The sequence below is a fragment of the Scyliorhinus canicula genome, chromosome 20, assembly GCF_902713615.1.
Source record: "Scyliorhinus canicula chromosome 20, sScyCan1.1, whole genome shotgun sequence".
NCBI lineage: Eukaryota > Metazoa > Chordata > Chondrichthyes > Carcharhiniformes > Scyliorhinidae > Scyliorhinus > Scyliorhinus canicula.
The window spans coordinates 67,375,418-67,398,697 of NC_052165.1; the positions used below are offsets into that span (position 1 = coordinate 67,375,418).

General features: G+C 46.6%; 1 protein-coding gene across 13 annotated transcripts in view; it reads right to left on the reverse strand.

Annotated features, from left to right (window-relative positions):
• LOC119955200 (ataxin-7-like protein 1) overlaps positions 1-23,280 on the reverse strand; it is a 280,989-nt gene that overhangs the window by 152,745 nt on the left and 104,964 nt on the right. For 2 of the 13 annotated variants that reach the window (XM_038781203.1, XM_038781202.1), the window contains exon 2: positions 22,481-22,597. The exons of 9 other annotated variants lie outside the window; for them this stretch is intronic. In XM_038781203.1, the coding sequence (XP_038637131.1) occupies positions 22,481-22,526 (46 nt within the window). In that variant the 5' untranslated portion in view covers positions 22,527-22,597. Of the gene's footprint in view, positions 1-22,182; positions 22,598-23,280 lie in introns of those variants that run through there. 2 more of the 13 variants (XM_038781206.1, XM_038781205.1) reach the window with 1 other exon arrangement.

Genomic DNA, 23,280 nt, shown 5'->3' on the forward strand with positions numbered 1-23,280 from the left:
CTCAGGTTCCACTCCCATTCACTTCCCCACCCACGTGCCACCCTCCCCTCCCCCGACGCTCCCAACATTAGCCCCACCAGGTCCATCCCTCCTTCCCCTGCCCACGCTAGAGGACGAGGAAGATTTTGGCACGCTCCCGGAGTTATCCGACTACTGGCCAGCACCGACATCGCCGCCACCGTTACGTCGCTCCCAGCGAACCGACATCGCCGCCACCGTTACGTCGTTCCCAGCAAACCGTCAAACCGCCGGACCAACTTAACCTCTGACGGGCACCGGATAACCAAAATGGACATTTTTCTTTCACCTCCCCACTGTAAATTATTTGTAAATCTGTATAAAGTTCCACACCACCCCCGACAGACTCATTTTTAACAGGGGGTGAATGTGGTGAACCACTGTGCACCTGTATTAGGGGATGTATGGTAGGACCTGCACTGCAGGTTCGCCGGTAGCCCCTGCTGTCTAGCTCTGCCCACAAGGAGCCGTATAAATATGCGTGACCTCCTCCTGATCAGCCATTTCGCCAGCTGCAGTAGGCCACGCATCTGGCTGTAATAAAGCCACAGTTGTACCAATCTGAGTCTTTCGTGCAATTGATCGTGCATCACACCCATTCCCTGTCTCCTTCACCAATCCTTATCTGCGGTGTGACCAACTCACTGAACGTGCTATCCACGACCTCCTCAGCATCGCGGATGCTCCAAAGTGAGTCCATCCGCAGCTCCAGAGCCGGCATGCGGTCTAACAGGAGCTGCAGCTGGACACACTTCCCGCACATGAAGGAGTCAGGGGCATCGGCCGCATCCCTGAACTCCCACATTGAGCATGAGGAGCGTAACACAGGTAAAAGATTTTTTTGTTTTTAAAGAATTGAGAGTACCCAATTTATTTTTCCCATTTAAGGGGAAATTTAGCGTGGCCAATCCACCTAGCTTGCACATCTTTGGATTGTAGGGGCGAAACTCACGCAAACACGGGAGAATGTGCAAACTTCACACGGACAGTGACCCAGAGCCGGGATCGTACCTGGGACCTCGGCGCCGTGCGGCAGCAGAGCTAATCACTGTGCCACCATGCTGCCCTAATTGCCCCGAGAAGGACTGGGCATGCTAAATTGCCCGTAGTGTCCACAAAAGGTTAGATGGGGTTATTGGGTTTGGGGGATAGGGTGGAAGTGGGGGCTTAAGTGGGTTGGTGCAGACTCGATGGGCCGAATAGCCTCCTTCTGTACTGAATGTTCTATATTCAATGTAATTAGCCATGCTAAATTGCCCCTTAATTGGAAAAAAAGAATTGGGTACTCTAAATTTATTTTAAAAAGAGCCAATCTGGCTAGTTACTTTGCCATCAACCTCCTGTTGACCAAGTGGCCTTTCCACAGCAATAACCTGCTCACTGTTGCTTAGTTTGAGTTCTGCCAGTGCCACTTAGTGTCCTGACTGAACTAAATGAACAGAAGAGCGGAATTCTACAGATAAAGTGAGTGTGATTGCCCTTGACATGAAGTCAGCATTTGACTGTGTGTGGCAGGACTGAAGCCTCTCCACTGGTTAGAGTTATACCTAGTACAAGGGAAATGGTTATGGTTGTTGGAGACCAACCATGGCTAACCATTTCAACCTGGGACATCACTGCAGGGGTTCCTCAGGGTAGTGCATTAGGCCCAACCATATTCAACTGCTCCATCAATGACCATCCCTCCATCATAAGGTCAGAAGTGAGGGTCTTTGTTGATGATTGTACAGTATGAAGTACCGTTTGTAACTCCACAAATACTGAAGCAGACTATAGCCAAGTGCAGAAAAACCTGGACAACATTCAGGTTTAGGTTCTTAATGGCAAGTGATATTTGCACAGGTGCCCATCAACGGTCATCTAAAACAGGAGAAAATTTGACCATCTCCCCTTGATGTCTGATTTCCGTTATTGACCAGAAACTGAACTGCAACAGCCATATAGATGTGACTACAAGAGCAGGTCAGAGGCTGGGAATTCTGCAATGAGTAACTACTTTCCTGATTCCCCAAAACTTGTCCAACATCAAGGACAAATCAGGAATGTAATCAACTGAAATACTGTCCACTTACTTGTAACAGTGCAGCTCCAACAATACTCAAGAAGCTCAACAGCATCTAGGACAAATCAACCCACTTGATTTACACCCCATTCACCTTCCCAAATATTAACTTCCCCCAACACTGTTGCACAGTGGCAGCAGTGTGCATTATGTACAAGATTCACTGCAGCAATTCGCCAAGCCTCCTTCGACAGCACCTTCCAAACCAGCAACCTCCACCACCTAAAAAGACATCGTCATGCGATGCATGGGAACGCCACCACCTGGATGTTCCCCTCTAAGCCACACACCATACTGACTTGGAGCTGTTTCGCCATTCCTTCAATGTCATGGGCTAAAAACGCTGGAACTCCCTTCCTAACAGCACGGTGGACTGTAGCAGTTCAAATGGACAGCTCACCACCACCTTCTCAAGGGCAATTAGGGATGGCAACAAATGCTGGCCTAGCCATCAATGTCCAAGAAAGAATGAAAAACTCTTCATTCAACATCACTAAAACAGATTGTCCAGTCATTATCCCGATGATGGTTTGCTGGGTGTAAACTGACTGCTGCATTTCCTAATTTACAACATTATTGTCAGAAAAATAGTAAAAGTATTCCACTGGCTCAGGAACATCCAGTGGTTGCGAAAAGCGCTATACGAACCCATGTCTTTCTTTCTTACCTGGTCTTAGTTCTATGAAGTGACACCAAACACACACACTTCAGTCTGCCATAAAAATGGACCCTAGAATCATTTCCTAGATTGAGTAATTTAAATATATTTTGACAGACTACCTGGCCTCTGCCAACAAGTCCACTTGGAATGGGTCTCCCTGGCCTCCAGACTGTAAGATGTGATACCTGATCCCATGCAATCGGTTCTTCTGTAATTTAAATGGCCCACGTAAACTCGAGAAAAATAGGTCACCAGGAAAAAAACAATAGAACCTCTGGGTGAAAAGCTTTTTCCTCATGTCCCCTCTAATTCTCCTACCAATCAGCTTGAATCTATGCCCCTTGGCAATTGGCCTCATATAGGAGAACATAGGAATTTCCTGTCTACCCCATCCAGATCCCTCATCATTTTATACATTTCAATTAGGTAATCTCTTAGCCTCCTCTGTCCTACGGAAAACAACCTTAGCCTATTCAATCTTTCCTAACAGTTGCAATTTTCCTGCTCAGGTAAAATTCTTGTAAATCTCCTCTGTACTCTTCCCAGAACAATTGTATCCTTCCTGTAATGTGGTGAACAGAGCTATACCAAAAGCTCCAGCCAAGGAGTTTATACAGTTCTGGTTTTGCATTCAATACTTCATCTATTAAAGAAAACCATTCCATATGCTTTCCATCTGTCCTGCCATCTTCAGTGACCTGTGGACATGCTCTCCAAGGTTCCTCAGCTCTTCTACCCCTCTCAATATCCGTCCCTTTCTTGAGTATTCCTTGCTTTGTTTACCCTCCTCAAATGCATTTCCTCACACTTTTCCACATTGAATTCCATTTGCCACTTTTCTGCCCACTCAACCATTGATATCAATTGGGAGACAACCCTCTTCACTCTCAACTACAAGGTCAATTTTTGTTATCTGTAAATTTCCCAATCATGCCTCCCATATTCAAAAGTCCAAATCATTAACAAACAGCAAGGGTCCCAAAACGGAGTCCTGTTGAACGCTACTGGAAACCACTTTCCATTTGCAAATGCTCATCCTGTCACTGGGCCAATTTTGGATCCAACTCGCTACCTTCCCCTGTATCCATGGAATTTCACTTTTCTGGCCAATGCACAATGCTGCATCAGAACAGATGATAAACATTTCTAATTTCGGAATATTATTCCATTACACTCAGCCACACATAGTGGCAGAAATGTGCATACAACTTCCCAAGGTAACACCTCTGAAGCAATTTCTTGACAACTTCTGCAACAGTTGTGGGAATTTTGCTGATGCAGCAGAATCCCATTTCTGGAGCTGAAAGTGGGAGGTGACAGCGGGACGCAAGGCTGCAGCTTAGTAATTAAGTGACATGTGTCACTTATGTGGGCGATGGTAGGGGACTTTTGGTGGCCATGGTGTTCCAAAAGGAACCTGTTCCCGGAGGTCCACTGGGAGTGTGCCGTGTTTCAACAGGTGGTCGCCCGTCACGTCTGTTAGCCCTCCTGCTGTATGCATATCGGCTGTGAAGGCAGGTAGTGGCCCTTAACTGGCTCAATTGACTACCTGTTCTCTAATAGAACTCCAGCAGAAAATCTGTCCCTTGATATCTGTATTGAAATATGTCCACTTGGCCAAGGCACCAGGAAACTGCTGGAACCTTTAGAACATACTTAAGTCAAATCTTCAGAAATTGATGGGAGAAGATTGGTAACAAGGAGGCATCCGTTGTCTCTTTAAAAAAAGCTTTGCCAACAAAATAATTAATTTTATGCATCTGGTCAGCTCCTGCCACACACAGTATCCGACATGTTCGGATCCCTAAACACACGGAAAACCAACCCATATCAACCTTGTCTACGGGGTTGCACGCCGACCAAGCAAGAAGGTCAAAGGGTTCACAGACAAGTTAATAGATTTGAGCATATAATCTGGACCAACAGTTCAACATTAGGTACCATATTACACCGGCTTCGCACAGGTCTTATCAAGGCAACATTCAAAAATGAGCAGTAGAGTTAGGGACCACATTTATATCACATTAAACATTCTAAAAATATGGTGATTTATCAAACCTTTCAAACTGCTATGCCCAAATTAGCTGCCACTTTTGCCTAGATTACAATAGTGACAAAGCTGCAGTATTCCTGGGCTATGAGTAACTTTGGGATATCTTGCAGAAATTAAGGTTTTTTTTCTTTTTTATAAGCCATGTTTTACCGCCTATTTCCCAATATTCTGGTCTAAAGAGAACAACTTACACGCACTCTTTCATTTTACTTTTTAATCTGATGCTCGTTACACTGGGCAGAGACCCAATTGTTTTAACAGAAGGTAAACGGTAAAACTTAGCTGAACAGTCTATGTGTAAGTGAAAAATGTCATGATTTTTCTCAATCGTCTGGTCATTTAAACTATGAACTGCAAGCAACTGAGGGAATCCTGGACATGTCTGGTTGTCTGCACTCTTATACTAAATAGACAAATACCGTGACATGTTCAGTCTACTGCAGAGTAAAAAATTAGCTTTTAAAACCACACGCAGCAAGTCAAAATTTACTTAGGATGGGGGGGGGGGAGACTCTCTGGGTATCTGCAGGTTGGAGGCTCACGTAAAATGGAATAGAATGTGTGACTAGCCCACTGCCTTCCCATCCATCTCTGAGATGTCCTCCCTTATATGGTGAGTGGGTAACGTCAGCTAGCCCACCAGCTCTCAAGCCTATTAAGTTTCTTGGATGGTTAAGGGCCAGTTCCATCTCTGAGACTATTATACTTGTGGCTGAGAAAAGCGGAATGAAGCAGGCCAATCTGCTCTTTCATCACCTCAGGCTAAAAGGTGGGAAGGAGGGGCAGTATAGCCTTTATGGGTGTCCCATGTTCATTGGGGTCACCATATCCCCAAGACGGTACGGTACACCCCCTTATGTGCTTTCCATCCTGGCCTCCAGAACACCCCACCCCAGGGTCCATGATTCATTGCTAACCAAGAACCCTGGACTCAACCAAAATTTTGGTATCCATGAATCTTCTTGCCTGAGCAATTTCCACCCCCTCCCCATAAAATTGATCCCCAAGTATCAGAAAGCAAAATGGTTATAAAAAGAGAGACTTTTTTTTTAAAATGCTGTCCCCAAACAATGCCACAGCAGATGAATGATTATTATTAAGACAGAAGACAATACTTACGGGAAAGGTAATGGGAAGCAGCGAGGCAGAGAGACAGACAAAGCAAATTCCAGTTCTTCAATTACATTGCTAAGTACTTCCAGTTGAGCTTTTAAAACATGGTTCTTTGCGTCTGAATATATGTCGCTTCCAGCAAGCCACATTATGAACTTGACTGATTTTTGAAAATTAATTGTTAGTATAGCTACTTGGGTACTCAGGATTGGTCAGCAAGTGCTGCCCAATTGCTGAATCACATGTAGAAGTAGTGGTTTTATTTTGGGTCATACATAGGAATACGTAGAACTTCTCTTAAAACATAAGAAATATGTTCAAGTCTTTTTTGAATTGCTATGGAACTTGGATAGCACATAATTCTCCTTAGCTTTCTCCATGGCAATTCATTGGCCAGAGCCCATTTGTCACACCCTTTTCTCCGGTAGTAGAAGTTGATAGTTTGATAGCATTTGTGCATTTGCTTTGCTGAGCGCAAGACGAAAACCTTTGGCAACACATCTCCCTTGTTAGCAGACTTCACAAGTACTGAATTAGTTATAAAACATTTCAAGACATTAAGGCCGTAAAGGATGCTATATAAATGCCCAAAATTCATTTTCCTTCTTTAAAGTAACTTCTAATTGCTCAGTTATATCGGTACTGAATCATTTGGGGGGGTTTAGGCTTGCATGCAGTAAAATCTTTTTTTTAATTAACTACACATCCAGAGAGTTGATTATTTTTGGAGTTGCTGCAGTCTGAAAATTCAAGAAATATATTGAAACAAAACTATTTTATCAGTCGCTGTATTCCAAAATTCAATAATCTGACTGGCTGCTTAAGGTGCTTTCACTCTACAGAAGACAGTTAGGCCCCATTGGGCATGCCCTCACGCGGCAGTAACACGAGAAAGCCCAACAAATCACCCTCATACACGTGTCAGTGCATTTCCCCATTCTTGATCATGCATGCAATAGTCATTTGTTAAAGGTGTAAAGGAGCAGAGAAAATACAGCACAGCGGCCTCAGGCAGCAGCAACAGTGTGAGCCTTAGGTAGACTCAGCCCTGTGGTGCTCAATTGTATGTCAAAATAATCACAGGCAGATACCTAGGAAAACCTCAATCTCCCTATCTGAGTCTTGGATGCTTAAAAGGTTGAGAGTTAAACCCAATGATACAGACATGAAAATGGGGGGGGGGTTAACTGGCACTGGGTTCAGCAGCACTGAAGGGGCGTTTGTTCAAGGGCTCAAGAGACGAGCGAGCAGGGTCATGTGTCATTCTGTTACAATGCTATCATGTGAAAGTCAGGTCAGGATGCATTTCGATGTGTTTGTAAACAACTGGCAAACAATTTTGCAAAAAAGTAGCTTTAAGGTAATTGCTAAAGTTTTTTGTGAAAGTGTGTGTGTGAGTGAATGCAATTGAAAATAAAAGAAATGTTGCAGGACTAATCAGTAAACTTGGTATGCAGTAGCTCTGTCAACCTCTGAAAATGAGGGGAAAAAAGATTACCACCTTTAATGAGAACTGGAAACTGGAGGACAGAGAATCCGTTAGCAGGTCTGAGCTAAACAAAGAGGAGGGTCAAGGGAGTAGTTTATTTGTATTCTTTCATGGGTGTCACTGGCCAGGCAAGTATTTGTCATTCACCCCTAATTGCCTTTGAATAAAGTATCTTGCTGGGCCATTTCACAGGGCATTTGTATGGATGGTAGACCAGGTAAGGGCAGCAGATTTCCTTCCCTGAAGTACATCAGTGAACTAGATGGGCTTTTACAACCACACCATCATCTCCCACTAGTCATCTATAATGACTGCTGACTCCTGTTACATGGAGACAATCAATGTGTAATGGCCAGTATTATAAAAGCTGGAAAGATGTGCAAGCTGATGGATGATGTACAAAGATTGTCTCACTGGGGCAATGAAAAGGCATCAAAAGAACAAGAGCAAAATAGAAAAGTGGATGAATGAAATGGTAGTACAGGATACATACAAACAAACTTTCAATGGTTTCACCCCCACAACTCAAAGATGTGCAGGTTAGGTGGACTGGCCACACTAAATTGTCCCTCAATTGCAAAAAAATAATTGGGTGCTCTAAATTTAAAAGAAAACTTTCAAAATGGAAGTCAATAGAGCAGTCATGAAAATGTAGGAAATAAAAACAAAACTTCTAAAAATACATACCGGTTCCTTCAGTACCCCAAGATGTACCAACAGTCCAATTACAGGTTCCCTGTCAGAACAGTCTACATCCAAAATATGATTCTGACTCTCCTATTCCATGGACCAATGGGCCTATTGTGCATTCCAAACAGCCATCCTGATTCTGAGATAATGCTTATTAAGGTCCAAAGACACGAAAGTTAAATGTTTAATCATGGGAATGAAATGGGATACGGAGCGAAAATCAGCGGTCTTAAAACTAAGTCCACTGTCGAACGTGTTTAGCAGGATGTTTCTCGCTGCTGCAGCACCAGGAAACAACTCATTATTCTTTTTTTTTAAATAAATATTTTTATTCTCCTCCTTTTTCACAATTTTTCTCCCAAATTTACACCCAACAATCAATAACCAACAACAAATATCTCAAACCCCATAACAGTAACAACAATCCCATCCTCCCACCATGCCCAGACATCAGCCCGCACGTTAACATAAACAAATGACAAAGAACAAAAAAAGGAATCAGGGATTACCCATAGCCATCTTCAACATACCCAGCCCTCCTCCCCCTGCAACCCCCCAACTAATGTTTGATGTTATACAGTTCTTGAAAGTGCATAATAAATAGTGCCCATGACTTGTAGAACCCCTCCGAGCTTCCCCTCAGTTCGAACTTAACCTTCTCAAGGGTCAAGTATTCCAACAGGTCCCCCTGCCACGCCAGGGCACAGGGTGGCGAGGCCGCTCTCCATCCCAGCAGGATCCGCCTTCGGGCGATCAACGAGGCAAAGGCTACGATATCTGCCTCCGCACCCGTTTCCAACCCTGGCTGATCCGACACCCCGAATATGGCCTCCCGGGGACCCGGGTCCAGCTTCACATGCACCACCTTGGAAATTACCCTAAACACCTCCTTCCAGTACTCCCCAAGCTTTGGACAGGACCAAAACATAAGAATGTGATTAGCGGGGCCTCCCCCGCAACGTTCTCACACATCTTCTACCCCTTCAAAGAATCGGCTCATCCTTGCCCTCATGAGGTGTGCCCTGTACACCACCTTCAGCTGTATCAGCCCCAACCTCACACACGTGGTGGAGGCATTCACTCTCCGGAGCACCTCACACCAGACCGCCTCCTCTATAACCTCTCCCAATTCTTCCTCCCACTTTGCTTTGATCCCCTCCAGTGGTGCCTTATCCTTTTCCAACATAGCTCCGCCTACTGCTGACACTGTCCCCTTCTCCAGTCCACTTGCCGCCAGCACCTCCTCCAACAACGTGGAGGCCGGTTCCTCCAGGAAGCTCTGTATCTCCTTCCTGGCAAAGTCCCGAACCTGCATATGCCTAAACACGTCTCCCTGCTCCAGCCCATACTTCGCTTCCAGCTCCCTCAATCCTGCAAATCGACCCCGAGGAAACAAATCTTTCAGAGTCTTAATCCCCTTCTCTTCCCATTTCCCAAAACTTCCGTCCCACCTCCCTGGCTCAAATCTGTGGTTCTCCCGGATCGGCATTTCCCTCGACCCTGCTCCCAACTTGAAGTGTTGGCGAAACTGCCTCCAATGAAGCTATTCCTACCGGACTCCCTGCGTATTTCCTCGGAGCTATCGGGAGTTGCTAGTGCCTTCAGCCCCGACCCCCTGCACGAACTCTCCTCCATTCTGACCCACTGGGAATCAACCCCTCTGACCCAGCTCCGCACCTTCTCCACATTCGCCCAAACCCCCTGCCTGTCTTCCCCTCTGTAGCAGCACCTTCCTCACTCTGGCCACCTTCCCTCCCCACATAAACGAGTTAATCCTCCCCTCAATCTCCCTGAAAAAAGACTTTGGCAGGAAAATCGGTAGGCATTGAAAAATAAACAGAAATCGCAGCAACACATTCATTTTAACCGCCTGCACCCGACCCGCCAGTGACAGAGGGAGACCATCCCACCTCGCCAGGTCGGCTTTCACTCTCCCCACCAAACTAGTGATGTTGTATCTGCGAAGCCTTCCCCACTCCCGGGCAATCCGCACCCCCAAATACCTAAAGTGAGTCCCTGCCTACGGAATGGCAGCCCCACTACCCCTGCCCCCACCCCCGGTTGAGACACCACAAAATACTCACTCTTGTCCAAATTCAGCTTGTACCCAGAGAAAGACCCAAATACTTGCAGCAAGTCCAATATTCCTCCTATCGACGCACTCGGCTCCGAAACATACAGCAGCAAGTCGTCGGCATATAAGGACACCCTATGCTCTACCCACCCCCCCTCTTCCCCCCCCCCCCCCCCCACCCACTCACTATTCCTTTCCATGCTCCCGAACTTCTTAATTCGATGGCCAACGGCTCAATCGCAAGCGCAAACAGCAGCGGGGGACATAGGACATCCCTGTCTCGTCCCACGGTGGAGAGAGAAGTATCTCGAACTGACATTGTTCGTGCGGACACTCGCCTTTGGCTCCTTATATAATAATTTTACCCAGTTCACAAATCTTGGTCCAATCCCAAACCGTTCCAGCACTGCCATCAGGTACCCCCATTCCACCCGATCAAACGCCTTCTCGGCGTCCAGTGCCACCACCACCTCTGTTTCCTTCCCTTCCACCGGTGCCATAACGACGTTCAAGACCCTCCCAATATTCAAAAACAGCTGCCTCCCTTTCACGAACCCTGTCTGATCCTCACCTATCATCTTTGGGAGGCACCCCTCCAGCCTAAACGCCAGTACCTTTGCGTCCACATTAAGAGGTGAAATGGGCCTATACAACCCAAACACCGTCGGATCCTTATCCTTTTTAAGCAACAGTGAAATCGATGCCTGCCCCAAGGTTTGCAGCAGCACTCCCTTCCCTATCGCCTCTTCAAACATCCCTACCATCAGGGGTGCCAACTTATCCTTATATTTTTTATAATATTCCACCGGAAACCCATCCGGCCCTGCCACCTTCCCCGACTGCATCCTCCCAATCGCGTCTTTTATCTCCTGCTCCAGTATTGCTCCTTCTAATGTAGCCGTGTCTCCCTCCCCTAGCCTCGGGTACTCTAACCCATCCAGAAATTCCCGCATCTGACGGTTTCCCTCGGGTGGCTCTGACCTGTACAACCGCTCGTAGAATTCTTCAAAAACCTTGTTAATCAGCTCCGGGCCCACCACCAACTTCCCAGCCCTATCCCTTACCTGAAGAATTTCCCTTGCTTCTGCCTCCCTCCGGAGCTGACCTGCTAACATACGCCTTGTCTCCATGCTCATAAACTGCACCCCTCGCTCGCCTCAGTTGGCGCACCGCCTTCCTGGCGGATAGTCGGTCGAAGCTCGCCTGTAGTTCCTTCCTCTTTCCCAGCATCGCTGGGTCCCCATCCTCTGCATAACTCCTATCTGCCTCCAAAATCTCATCTATTAGCCTCTGCCGCTCCAACCTCTCCTCTTTGTCCACCCTGGCCTTAAACGAAATTACCTCACCCCTCACTACCACCTTTAGAGCCTCCCAGACGACTGCCATTGACACCTCACCCGTACAGTTGAATCTTACATATTCCTTAATTACCTTTTCAAATTTTTAAACAGAATATTTGGTTCCCCAAAAGCCCCACATCCAGTTTCCGCACCGGCCTCTGCACTACCCCCTTCTCCAGCACCATATCCACCCAATGTGGCGCGTGATCTGACACAGCAATTGCAGAGTATTCCGACCCCTTGTCAAGAAGGCATACAGCATGCTTGCCTTCATCGGAAGGGGTATTGAGTACAAGAGTTGGCAGGTCATGTTACAGTTGTATAGGACTTTGGTTCGGCCACATTTGGAATACTGCGTGCAGTTCTGGTCGCCACATTACCAGAAAGTTGTGGATGCTTTGGAGAGGGTGCAGAGGAGGTTCACCAGGATGTTGCCTGGTATGGAGGGTGCTAGCTATGAAGAAAGGTTGAGTAGATTAGGATTGTTTTCGTTGGAAAGACGGAGGTTAAGGGGGGATCTGATTGAGGTCTACAAAATTATGAGAGGTATGGACAGGGTGGATAGCAACAAGCTTTTCCCAAGAGTGGGGGTGTCAGTTACAAGCGGTCACGATTTCAAGGTGAGAGGGGGAAAGTTTAAGGGAGATGTGCGTGGAAACTTTTTTATGCAGAGGGTGGTGGGTGCCTGGAACGCTTTACCAGCGGAGGTGGTAGAGGCGGGCACGATAGCATCATTTAAGATGCATCTGGACAGGTATATGAACGGGCGTGAACAGAGGGAAGTAGACCTTGGAAAATAGGAGACAGGTTTAGATAAAGGATCTGGATCGGCACAGGCTGGGAGGGCCAAAGGGCCTGTTCCTATGCTGTAATTTTCTTTGTTCTTTGACTCCAGCCAGCAAAGCCTTTCCCACCACAAAAAAGTCAATCCGTGAGTATACCCTATGGACTGCTGAGAAAAACGAGTACTCCCGTTCCCCTGGGTGCAGGAACCTCCAAGGGTCCACCCCTCCCATTTCCACCATTAGCCCAGCTAGTGCCTTTGCCACCCCCCCCCCCCCCCCCCCTGATGGGACCAGCGAGCACGGCCGTGATCTGTCCAACCTTGGCTCCTGCACCAAGTTCCAGTTCTCCCCCCCCCACAATCAGCTCGTGTGTATCCAAGTCAGGAATGGCTCCAAACACCTTCCTCGCAAATCCTGCATCGTCCTAATTGGGACCGTCTACACTTACCAGCGCCACTAACCTCCCGTCCAGCTCCCCGGCCACAATCACATATCTACCCCCCTGATCTGCCACTTCCTTCTCCATCTGGAAGTGTACCCTTTTGCTGACCAACACTGCGACCCCTCGAGCCCTTCCATCAAATTCAGTGAAACACTTGGCTAACCCAACCCTTTTTAAGTCTCACCTGATCCTTCACCCTCAAGTGAGTCTCCTGCAGCATTGCCACATCGGTTTTCAGACTTTTAAGATACGCAAGCACCCTTGACCGGACCTCCTAGCCCTCTCACGTTCCACGTAATTACCTTTACTGGGGTTCCCTCACACCCCCCCCCCCCCTCCCCCCCAACCTTTCTTATCCATCATCAACATACCGTCGGGCCCTGCCCCATAAGCCTGACCTGCCCCTGTCCATTGTTAACATCGAACCCCTTCCCCCCCCCCTACCTTTCCCCCAGAAACAACATCCCCAGCATCCAACATTTCCTCCCCCCTCTCGCTCGCCTCGTAGGCCCATTGACGCCTGCTATCCAGACTCCAATGTCCGCAGCCCTCCTCTCCTCTCACCTCCGTTCACTAGCTGACTGACTTTAGCTAGCTAGTGCTGGTGGCTCTCCCCCCCCCCCCCCCCCCCCCCCCCCGCAAGACACATCATCCCCTTCCACCCAGTCCCAGAGAAAAAAAACCAAACCCAACAATCCAACCCATACAATTCACTAACATAACATTTAACCGTCACAACACAGAGCACCCATCAACCCACCATTAACTTATACTCGATAACAATATAAAGAGAAGTAGTTTACAATACAAGTTCCGTAAAAAGAAAGTTATAACATTTATACATTTTCCGGCTGTTCAAACACAGTCCACAGTCTCTCTTCCAGCTCCGCTCTTCATGTCTGTCCCAAGCCTTCTGCCTTCACGAACACCTCAGCCGCATCCGCTGTCTCAAAATAAAAGCCTTTGCCGTTATACGTTACCCTCAACCTCGCTGGGTACACCATACCAAACCGTACCCTCTTCTTGTACGACGTCGCCTTCACTCGCCCAAACGCCGCTCGTCTTTTTGCCAACTTCACCGTCAAGTACGGTAGATCCGGACCGTAGTACCATCACATAGTATCTCCCGCTTCTGCTTCGCCCAGTTTAACATCTTCTCCTTCATGCAAAACTTATGGAAGCAGATAATTACTGTCCTTGGCGGCTCGTTCACTTTGGGCTTCGGCCTTAATGACCAATGGGCTTTGTCTAGCTCATATTGGGAGGGGCTCTCACCCTCCCCCATCAGCTCCGCCAACTTCTTAGCGAAGTATTGTGTTGGCCTTGGGCCCTCTGTCCCTTCGGGCAAGCCCACAATTCTCAAATTATGCCGCCTTGAGCGGTTTTCCAAGTCTTCCAGCTTTGCTCGGAGACCTCTATTAATCTCCACAGCCCTCTGCAACTCATCTCCCATCGAGGTGACCTGGTCGCTATGTCGTGACATGGCTTCCTCCACTTCTTTCATCTTCTCCCCCTGCTCTCTCACCTCGGCCAATGCCTTTGCCACCACCACCTTCAATGGGGTAATTATCGGGGCGATTGCCTCCTCCACCAGCAACTTCAATGCGGCCGCTGTCTCCTTTTTCCAGGCCTCCATGTGCCTCGCAAACTGTTTTTCCAGCTCCCCCTCCATCACCTTGGTCATCTTCTCCACTGTAAATAGTGCGGCCCCGCTTTGCAGTTCGGCTTCCGCCATCCTTTCACCACTTTTATTCGTCTTCTCCTTCAGCGGCGACCCCGCGTTTCCTCCTTTCTTCGATGCTGCTTTTCGCATCCTTTAGCAGCTTATTGTTTTTCACTTTCTTTCTCTTCTCTCTCCCTCCACCCTTCTGTCCTTGCATCAATCTGAATTCTTCTTTTTTTTTTAAAGACAAAGGGGAGCAAAGAAAAACTTCACCAAACTTCTTTAAATCTTCCAGCTCTCTTCCTTTCCACTCTGTACTCATCCAGAACTCCCCTGGAACCAGGTTCCAGCCTTCTTTCTTCCTCCTAGGTGGGAGCCATCCATTGTGGGACACCGCTCTTACATGGTGTCCTGGACTCGGGCCTGCCTCCTCGGCCTCCTCGTAGCTCAGCTCCCTCTGCTCTGGCCCCGATGCCGCGCTGGGCCCAGGACCTCTGCCCCCGCCGCCCTAACACCCGCGCGGGGTTCTTCACCGGTTTTTAAACCGGCCCAGCTGGCGGCTCGCGACGGCCCCAAAGGCTGACGGTAGTCGGGGGGGGGGGGTGCGTCCAAACTCGGGGATTTCCCCAAAATCTCCGCTACTCGCGCCCACCGGCGGGAGCTCTTCGCGCTGCGGCTGCCCTCAAACAACTCGTTATTCAATGGCACTTTGGTGTTTTGGCCTCGGAGAGTTTCTCTCCGCCGAAGCCGCACTGTGATTTCCTGTGTGGGGAGCTGAATTTCCCAATTTGATCATCAGCCCCGATCTGTGTGTCACTCTCTCTCCCCCTCCTTTTCAGGCATCCCCGCTTTACTGACCCCCCCACCGCTCTCCTCCCCTCCCCCCATAACCTTGGTAAGGCCAGTGGGAACCTCCCCTCACCCTATGTCAAACTGGCAAGGCCCCCTCCCAGAGTCTGACCCATGGCAGTGCCAACCTGTGCACCCTGTTACTGCCTGGTACACTGGCAGGGCTCCTATCACCATGGCAGGGCACTGCCAGGGTGCCAAGGGGAGTGTCCGGGTACCACCCTTGCATGTCCCTGACCACCCAGGGGTCTCCAATAGCCTGCGAGACCACCCCCCTCCCAGATGCTGGTTCAAGTTTGTGTGGACCTGTACTAAATGGTGCTCTGGCGAGGTCTCCCGGGAGCAGCTGTTTGAGTCCCCGGCGCCGGGTGAATCTAGCATCTGGTATTTAAATGAGCAGATCTGGTTCTCATCCAGTGAGGGCAGGATTCAGATTGCAGCAACAGAGCTGACTCGCGATCTGCCTGCCACAGAGCCCAATAAAGGGCTCTCACGCGATTCACCCGTTGCGCCCGACATAACATGGTCATTGAATCGCGCCCACTATTTCTGAAGTTTATTTGGAACAGTAGAGCAGAGTGGAAGTAGAAAATTAAAAGTGGTGAGTCACAGAGAACCATCAGAGGTCAGGGTGACTGTTTTAAGGAGATGATTGGATGTGAAGAAAAGAAGCTCAAGGTTATGTTTGCTCTCCAGACTGACATTGCAGTCGTGGTAGAGGAAACAGAGGTCCAAAGGCACTTTCTGTGATCAGCCAAATCTAATCATAGTTGTTAGAACAATTGAGTGCAAGATACATTCAAGTCTGCACCATAGGGCCTCAGTAAATAGAAATAGAATTATCATGGTGAATGAAGGCTAGGCGGTAGGAAATTTTTAAAGGGCAGTTTATATTTCCTTGGGGGGGGGGGGGGAATTTTATCCAAGGAAACCCACCGAAGGAAATAAGGTTAGAACAGGAACATAGAAACAGCAATGGGTCATTCAGTCCCTTAAGCCTGTGTGCCATATATGGCTAATCTGAACTTCAAGTTAATTTACAGTCCCTGGTCTTTCTTTTTGCGAGAAGAACTGCTTCCGGACATCACCTCTAAAGGGCCTAGCTCTAATGTTAAGGTTATGCCCCCTTGTTCGAAACTCTCCCATCAGAGGCTCTCTATCCTCTTAAGCACCTCATTTAGTTTACCTCTTAATCTTCTACATCCAAAGGACTACAAACCTAGTCTATGCAATTGTATTCTTCCATGAGATGCAGGCATCATTGGCAAGGTCAGTAGTGCTTATCCTTAATTGCCCTCAAGAATGTGCTGTTGAGCTGCTTTCTGCACTGCCACACACCATGACCACAATACTGTTAGATAGGGAGGTCCAGATTCATGACCCCACAACAGTGAAGGAACGTCAATAATTTCCAAGTCAGGATAGTGTGTGATTTTGAGGGGAACTTTCATGTGTTCTCATATGCCTACTGCCCTTGTGCTTCTAAGTGGTAGTGATCACAGGTTTGGAAGGTACTCTCAAAAATGCTTTGGCAAGCTGCAGCAGTACACCTTGCAGATCGTACACACTGCCACCATGGTGTAATTCTTTTAACACAAGTGGATGGGAAACCAATCAAGTGGGCTGCTTTGTCACGGTTGATATTGAGGTCAAGTGTTGTTGCGGCACTCATCCAGGCAAGTGGACAGCATTCTATCACACTGTTGGCTTCTGCCTTGTAGTTGTAGGTGGAAAGACATTGAGAAGTCAGGAGGTGTTACACAGCCAGCCCCTTCCAGTGAAGCTCAACGCAAACTGGAGGAACAACATCTCATCTTCTTCCCCCTTCCCCCACATCTACATCTGGCACAGTTTACCCTCTGATGTTAATGTCTCTGCTGTTTGGCCTTTCACACCTTTTGTTCTCTCTGGGGCCTGACTGATAGAAATGAGGCTATGACAGGTGAGGACCTTGAAATGATTGTTATCACTAAGGAGGTAGTGACGAGCAAGCTAATGGGGCTAAAGGTAGACAAGTCTCCTGGCCCTGATGGAATGCATCCCAGAGTGCTGAAAGAGATGGCTAGGGAAATTGCAAATGCACTAGTGATAATTTACCAAAATTCACTAGACTCTGGGGTGGTCCCGTCGGATTGGAAATGAGCAAACATGGCACCACTGTTTAAAAAAGGAGGCAGGCAGAAAGCCGGTAATTATAGGCCAGTGAGCTTAACTTCGGTAGTAGGGAAGATGCTGGAATCTATCATCAAAGATGAAATAGCAAGGCATCTGGATGGAAATTGTCCAATTGGGCAGATACAGCATGGGGTCATAAAGGGCAGGTCATGCCTAACTAATTTAGTGGAATTTTTCGAGGACATTACCAGTGCGGTACATAACGGGCAGCCAATGGATGTGGTATATCTGGATTTCCAGAAAGCCTTTGACAAGGTGCCACACAAAAGGTTGCTGCATAAGATAAAGATGCATGGCATTAAGGGTAAAGTAGTAGCATGGATAGAGGATTGGTTAATTAATAGAAAGCAAAGAGTGGGGATTAATGGGTGTTTCTCTGGTTGGCAATCAGTAGCTAGTGGTGTCCCTCAGGAATCAGTGTTGGGCCCACAATTATTCACAATTTACATAGATGATTTGGAGTTGGGGACTAAGGGCAATGTGTCCAAGTTTGCAGACGACACTAAGATGAGTGGTAAAGCAAAAAGTGCAGAGGATACCGGAAGTCTGCAGAGGGATTTGGATAGGTTAAGTGAATGGGCTAGGATCTGGCAGATGGAATACAATGTTGACAAATGTGAGGTTATCCATTTTGGTAGGAATGACAGCAAAAGGGATTATTATTTAAATGATAAAATATTAAAACATGCTGCAGAGAGACCTGGGTGTGTCCGTGCATGAGTCGCAAAAAGTTGGTTAACAGGTGCAACAGGTGATTAAGAAAGCAAATGGAATTTTGTCCTTCATTGCTAGAGCGATGGAGTTTAAGACTAGGGAGGTTATGTTGCAATTGTATAAGGTGTTAGTAAGGCCACACCTGGAGTATTGTGTTCAGTTTTGGTCTACTTACCTGAGAAAGGACGTACTGGCGCTGGAGGGTGTGCAGAGGAGATTCACTAGGTTAATCCCAGAGTTGAAGGGGTTGGATTACGAGGAGAGGTTGAGTAGACTGGGACTGTACTCGTTGGAATTTAGAAGGATATGGGGGGATCTTATAGAAACATATAAAATTATGAAGGGAATAGATAGGATAGATGCGGGCAGGTTGTTTCCACTGGCAGGTGAAAGCAGAACTAGGGGGCATAGTCTCAAAATAAGGGAAAGTAGATTTAGGACTGAGTTTAGGAGGAACTTCTTCACCCAAAGGGTTGTGAATCTATGGAATTCCTTGCCCAGTGAAGCAGTGAACCTTCATTAAATATTTTTAAAATAAAGATAGATAGTTTTTTGAAGAATAAAGGGATTAAGGGTTATGGTGTTCAAGCCGGAGCTGAGTCCACAAAAGATCAGCCATGATCTCATTGAATGGCGGAGCAGGCTCGAGGGGCCATATGGCCTACCCCTGCTCCTAGTTCTTATGTTGTTATGACTGCCATTAGCACTCTTTCGCCTTGGTTTCTGTGGCTATTAGCACCTTGTTTCCCTGGGTTTCTGTGGCTATGACTCATCTTTCATTTTCACTCCACAGTATAAATATCTCCCACTTTCTCGGTCTCTTAGCTTTGACAAAGGGTCACCTGGACTCAAAACGTTAGCTCTTTTCTCTCCCTACAGATGCTACCTGATCTGAGATTTTCCAGTATTTTCTCTGGTTTTAGCCCCTGACCTGCTTTTGTAGCCACAGTATAGTACAAGTGGTGCAGTTAATTTTCTAGTCAGTGCAGAAGTGAATTTGAATTTCAAGACTTCACGAGGAAAACTGAACATAATTTCCATCTTTGCAGTTTGTGGATTTGCTAGACAACCTTTCTTGCAAAATATAAAGGATAATTTACAACTGTCTGTGACATATCCTTTAACAGATTGGCTTTATTCTTGTAACAACTGGCAATTGTGATGCAACATCTCTGATATAAGATAACATTTGGAGACCGTTTAAACCATGAGAGGGCAAATGATTAACTTTGCAAATAGTTCTGTCAAAATAACTTCTTACCTGTTGCCTGTCAATGAATTATTCAGATTTAATTTTCCTTTTAAATCCATGTTTTAATAATTCCAGAATAATGGGAACAAAATCGTTTCTCTATGTTAGTAAAATTTAGTTGATTGTCAGATTAATAGGAGCAAAGAATCGAATTAAGTTCAGACAGTTTTAACAACAGATGGCTTGTATACAATGCTGAGTGGTGTACTCTGCCTAAGGTTCAAAAATATAAGGAGGTTTCTTATTAGATGGATTGGGGAAAGGAAATTTGAAGAGAGATCCCATAGTCTTGTGGCAAAACTAGTAACTGATATAATTGCTTTAGCGACCGACTGTGAAATGTGCATTGCTGTGAACTGCCGATGAAGTGGCTTGTTCTTAAAAATGAAGATTTTGCCAATCTACTTCTGCCACAGAGCACCAATCGAATGTGAAATGAAGAGTAATGTGATGGGTGGCACGCTAACACAGTGGTTAGCACAGTTGCTTCACAGCGCCAGGGTCCCAGGTTCGACTCCCTGCTTGGGTTACTGTCTGTGCAGATTCTGTACATTGAGTGTCTGCGTGTGTTTCCTCCGGGTGCTCCTGTTTTCTCCTACAAGTCCCGAAAGACGTGCTGTTAGGTAATTTGGACATTCTGAATTATCCCTCAGTGTTCCCGAAAAGGCGCTGGAATGTGGTGACTCGGGGCTTTTCACAGTAACTTCATTACTGTGTTAATGTTAATGTAAACAATAGAAAAGATCATGAGACAAGTCAAATCACAGTAATTATCCATAGAACCCCTATAGTACAGGAGGAAGCCATTTGTTCCATCGAGTTTGCGCCGACCATCTGAAAGAGCACCCATTCAAGGCCTACTCCGCTGCCCCATTCCCGTAACTCCACCTGATGAGGGGGATAGATAGAGTGGACGTTCATAGACTATTTCCTCGGGTGGATGTAGCTGTTACAAGGGGGCATAACTATAAGGTTCGGGTGGAAGATATAGGAGGGATGTCCGAGGTAGGTTCTTTACTCAGAGAGTGGTTAGGATGTGGAATGGACTGCCTGCTATGATAGTGGAGTTGGACAGTTTAGGAACTTTCAAGCGGTTATTGGATAGGCACATGGAGCACATGGGAGTGGGGTAGCTTGATCTTGGTTTCGGACAATGCTCGGCACAACATCGAGAGCCGAAGGGCCTGTTTTGTGGTGTACTGTTCTATGTTCTTTGATCACACCATTGGAGACTAAGGGGCAATTTAGCATGGTCAATACGCCTAACCTGCACATCTTTGGACTGTGGGAGGAAACAACAGCATCCAGAAGAAACCCACGCAGACACGGGGAGAATGTGCAAAGTCCACACAAACAGTCACCAAGGCTGGAATCGACCTGGCAATGTGAGACAGAAGTGCTAACCATTGTGCCGCCCCATTAGATGATGTCAAACATGAATTTTTAAATGAAATTAAATTAAATGAAAATTGCTTGTCACGAGTAGGCTTCAATGAAGTTACTGTGAAAAGCCCCTAGTCGCCACATTCTGGCGCCTGTCCGGGGAGACTGGTACGAGAATCGAACCGTGCTGCTGGCCAAAGTCTGAAGCGTTTATATGGAAGAGAAGGTAAAGGGAGTAAGACATTTCCGTCACAGTTCTGGGGTCTATGCTAAGAATAGGTTAGAATTGAAATACAAATGAAAAAATGAATTATAACTGATGATGATGGCCCAGTTTTACGTTAAGAATAATGATGAAGCTATCATCGCTGTGTGTGAATAAGGAGTAAATTGAACAACAACTTCCAATGTCTGCAGGTAAACAGGGATATCAGAAAGTTTCTATCTGATTTGCTCTGCATTTTCACAAGTTTTTCTTTAAATACATGACGTGAGGTTACTCACACACTACACAAGATAGAAAATGTTTGGGTTCAGCCAACCGAGCACGAGTGCCTTTTTAATGACTTGATTAAATCTGATTATCCAACAAGCCCTGATACTGAAAAATTTACTTTTACAAGCATGGAGTCCCAGTCCTTCAGATTTTAATTATCATTGGAGATTTTATTAAAAAAATAATTTGAACTTTTAAAAACTTCTCTTTGTGTTCCTTACCTCTCTGTCCTAATCTTTCTATTTTGTGTTGTGTTCAAAAATGTGGATCTATAACTACAACATCCTTAATTCTCTTGGGGGGGGGGGGGGGGGGGGGGGGGAGTGGTGAGGGCAGCACATCAGTGCAAATGACAAGACTGAAGTATTTGCAACCATCTTCAGCCAGAAGTGCATGTGTGTATGATCTATTTCAGCATTCTCCTTAGGTCCTCAGCATCACAGATGCCAGGCTTTAGCTAATTCAATTTCCTCTGTATAATATCAAGAAACAGCTAAACACACTAAATATAGTAATGGCTAAAGGCCCTGACAACAACCCGGCTGTCATATTGAAGACTGGTTCTCAGGAACCAACTGCACCACTATCTAAGCTATTGCAAGACAGCTTGCATCATCTCAACAATATGGAAAATTGCCCAGCTATGGTCAGTCTACAAACAGGAGAAATCCAATAAACAGGAGAAATCCAACACAGCTAAATACCACCCCATCAGTCTACTCTCAATCATCAGCAAAGTGATGGAAGGTGTCATTGACAGTGTTATCAAGTGGCAATACTCAACATCAACCAGCTCACTGACGCTCAATTTGGGTTACAAGGCTCCTGAGTTGGCCCAAACATGGACAAAAAAGCTGAACTCTAAAGATGTGGTGAGAGCAACTACCTTTACCATCAAGACAATATTTGAAAAATATACTCACTCCAAGGGCTGCGAATCTTTGGAATTCTTCATCCAGAGGGTTCTGGATGCTCCATGTTTGACTATTTTTTTAAGACTGGTATTAACAGCTTTTTTTGGCTCTCAGGAGAATCAATAGATATGGGGAGCAGGCAGGAAAGTGGGGTTGAAGCTCAAGATCAGCCACAATCATATTGAACATCCGAGCAGGCTCGATGGGCTGTTTCCTGTTTCTATCTTGTTTTGTTCTTTCAGCTGAATGTGGATAACTGAAATCAATGTAAATCAGGAGTTGACTCTCCATTGGTTAAAAGTCATACCTAGTACAGAGGAAAATGTTTGTGGCTGTTGGAAACCAATCATCATCGCTGTAGGAGCTCCTCAAGGTAGTGCCCTCAGCCCGACAATCTTCAGCTGCTTGATCAGTGGCCTTCCCTCTATCATAAGGTCAGAAATGGGAATATTAGGTGATGACTGTTGAATTCAGTACTATTCACGACTCCTCTGATGCTGAAGCAGACTATGCCCATACGCAGAAAGTCTGAACAACATTCTGGCATGAACTGATAAATGGCAAGTGACATTCATGTCACACAAGTGCCAGGCAATGCCCAGGTTCCCAACGAGAAAGGTTAAATACCTCCACCATTCATCAGCATTACCATCGCTGAATCCCCCACCACCATCCTGGGGGGATTACCATTGACCAGAATATGAACTGGAACAGCCATATAAATACCGTGACTACAAGACCAGCTACAACAACAAACTCAACACCATCCAGGACAAAGCAGCTTGATAAACACCCTACCCACCACCTTACAGGATCATTCCCTCCCTCACCAATGGACAACGGCAACACTATGCACCGTATCAGGGGCTGGTTTAGCACAGGGCTAAATCGCTGGCTTTGAAAGCAGACCAAGGCAAGCCAGCAGCACGGTTCAATTCCCGTACCAGCCTCCCCGGGCAGGCGCCGGAATGTGGCGACTAGTGTCGTTTCACAGTAACTTCATTTGAAGCCTACTCGTGACAATAAGCGGTTTTCATTTCATTTTTTTTCATTTCATCAATTTACACTACAGCCACTGGCCAAGAATCCGTGATCAAACCTTCCAAA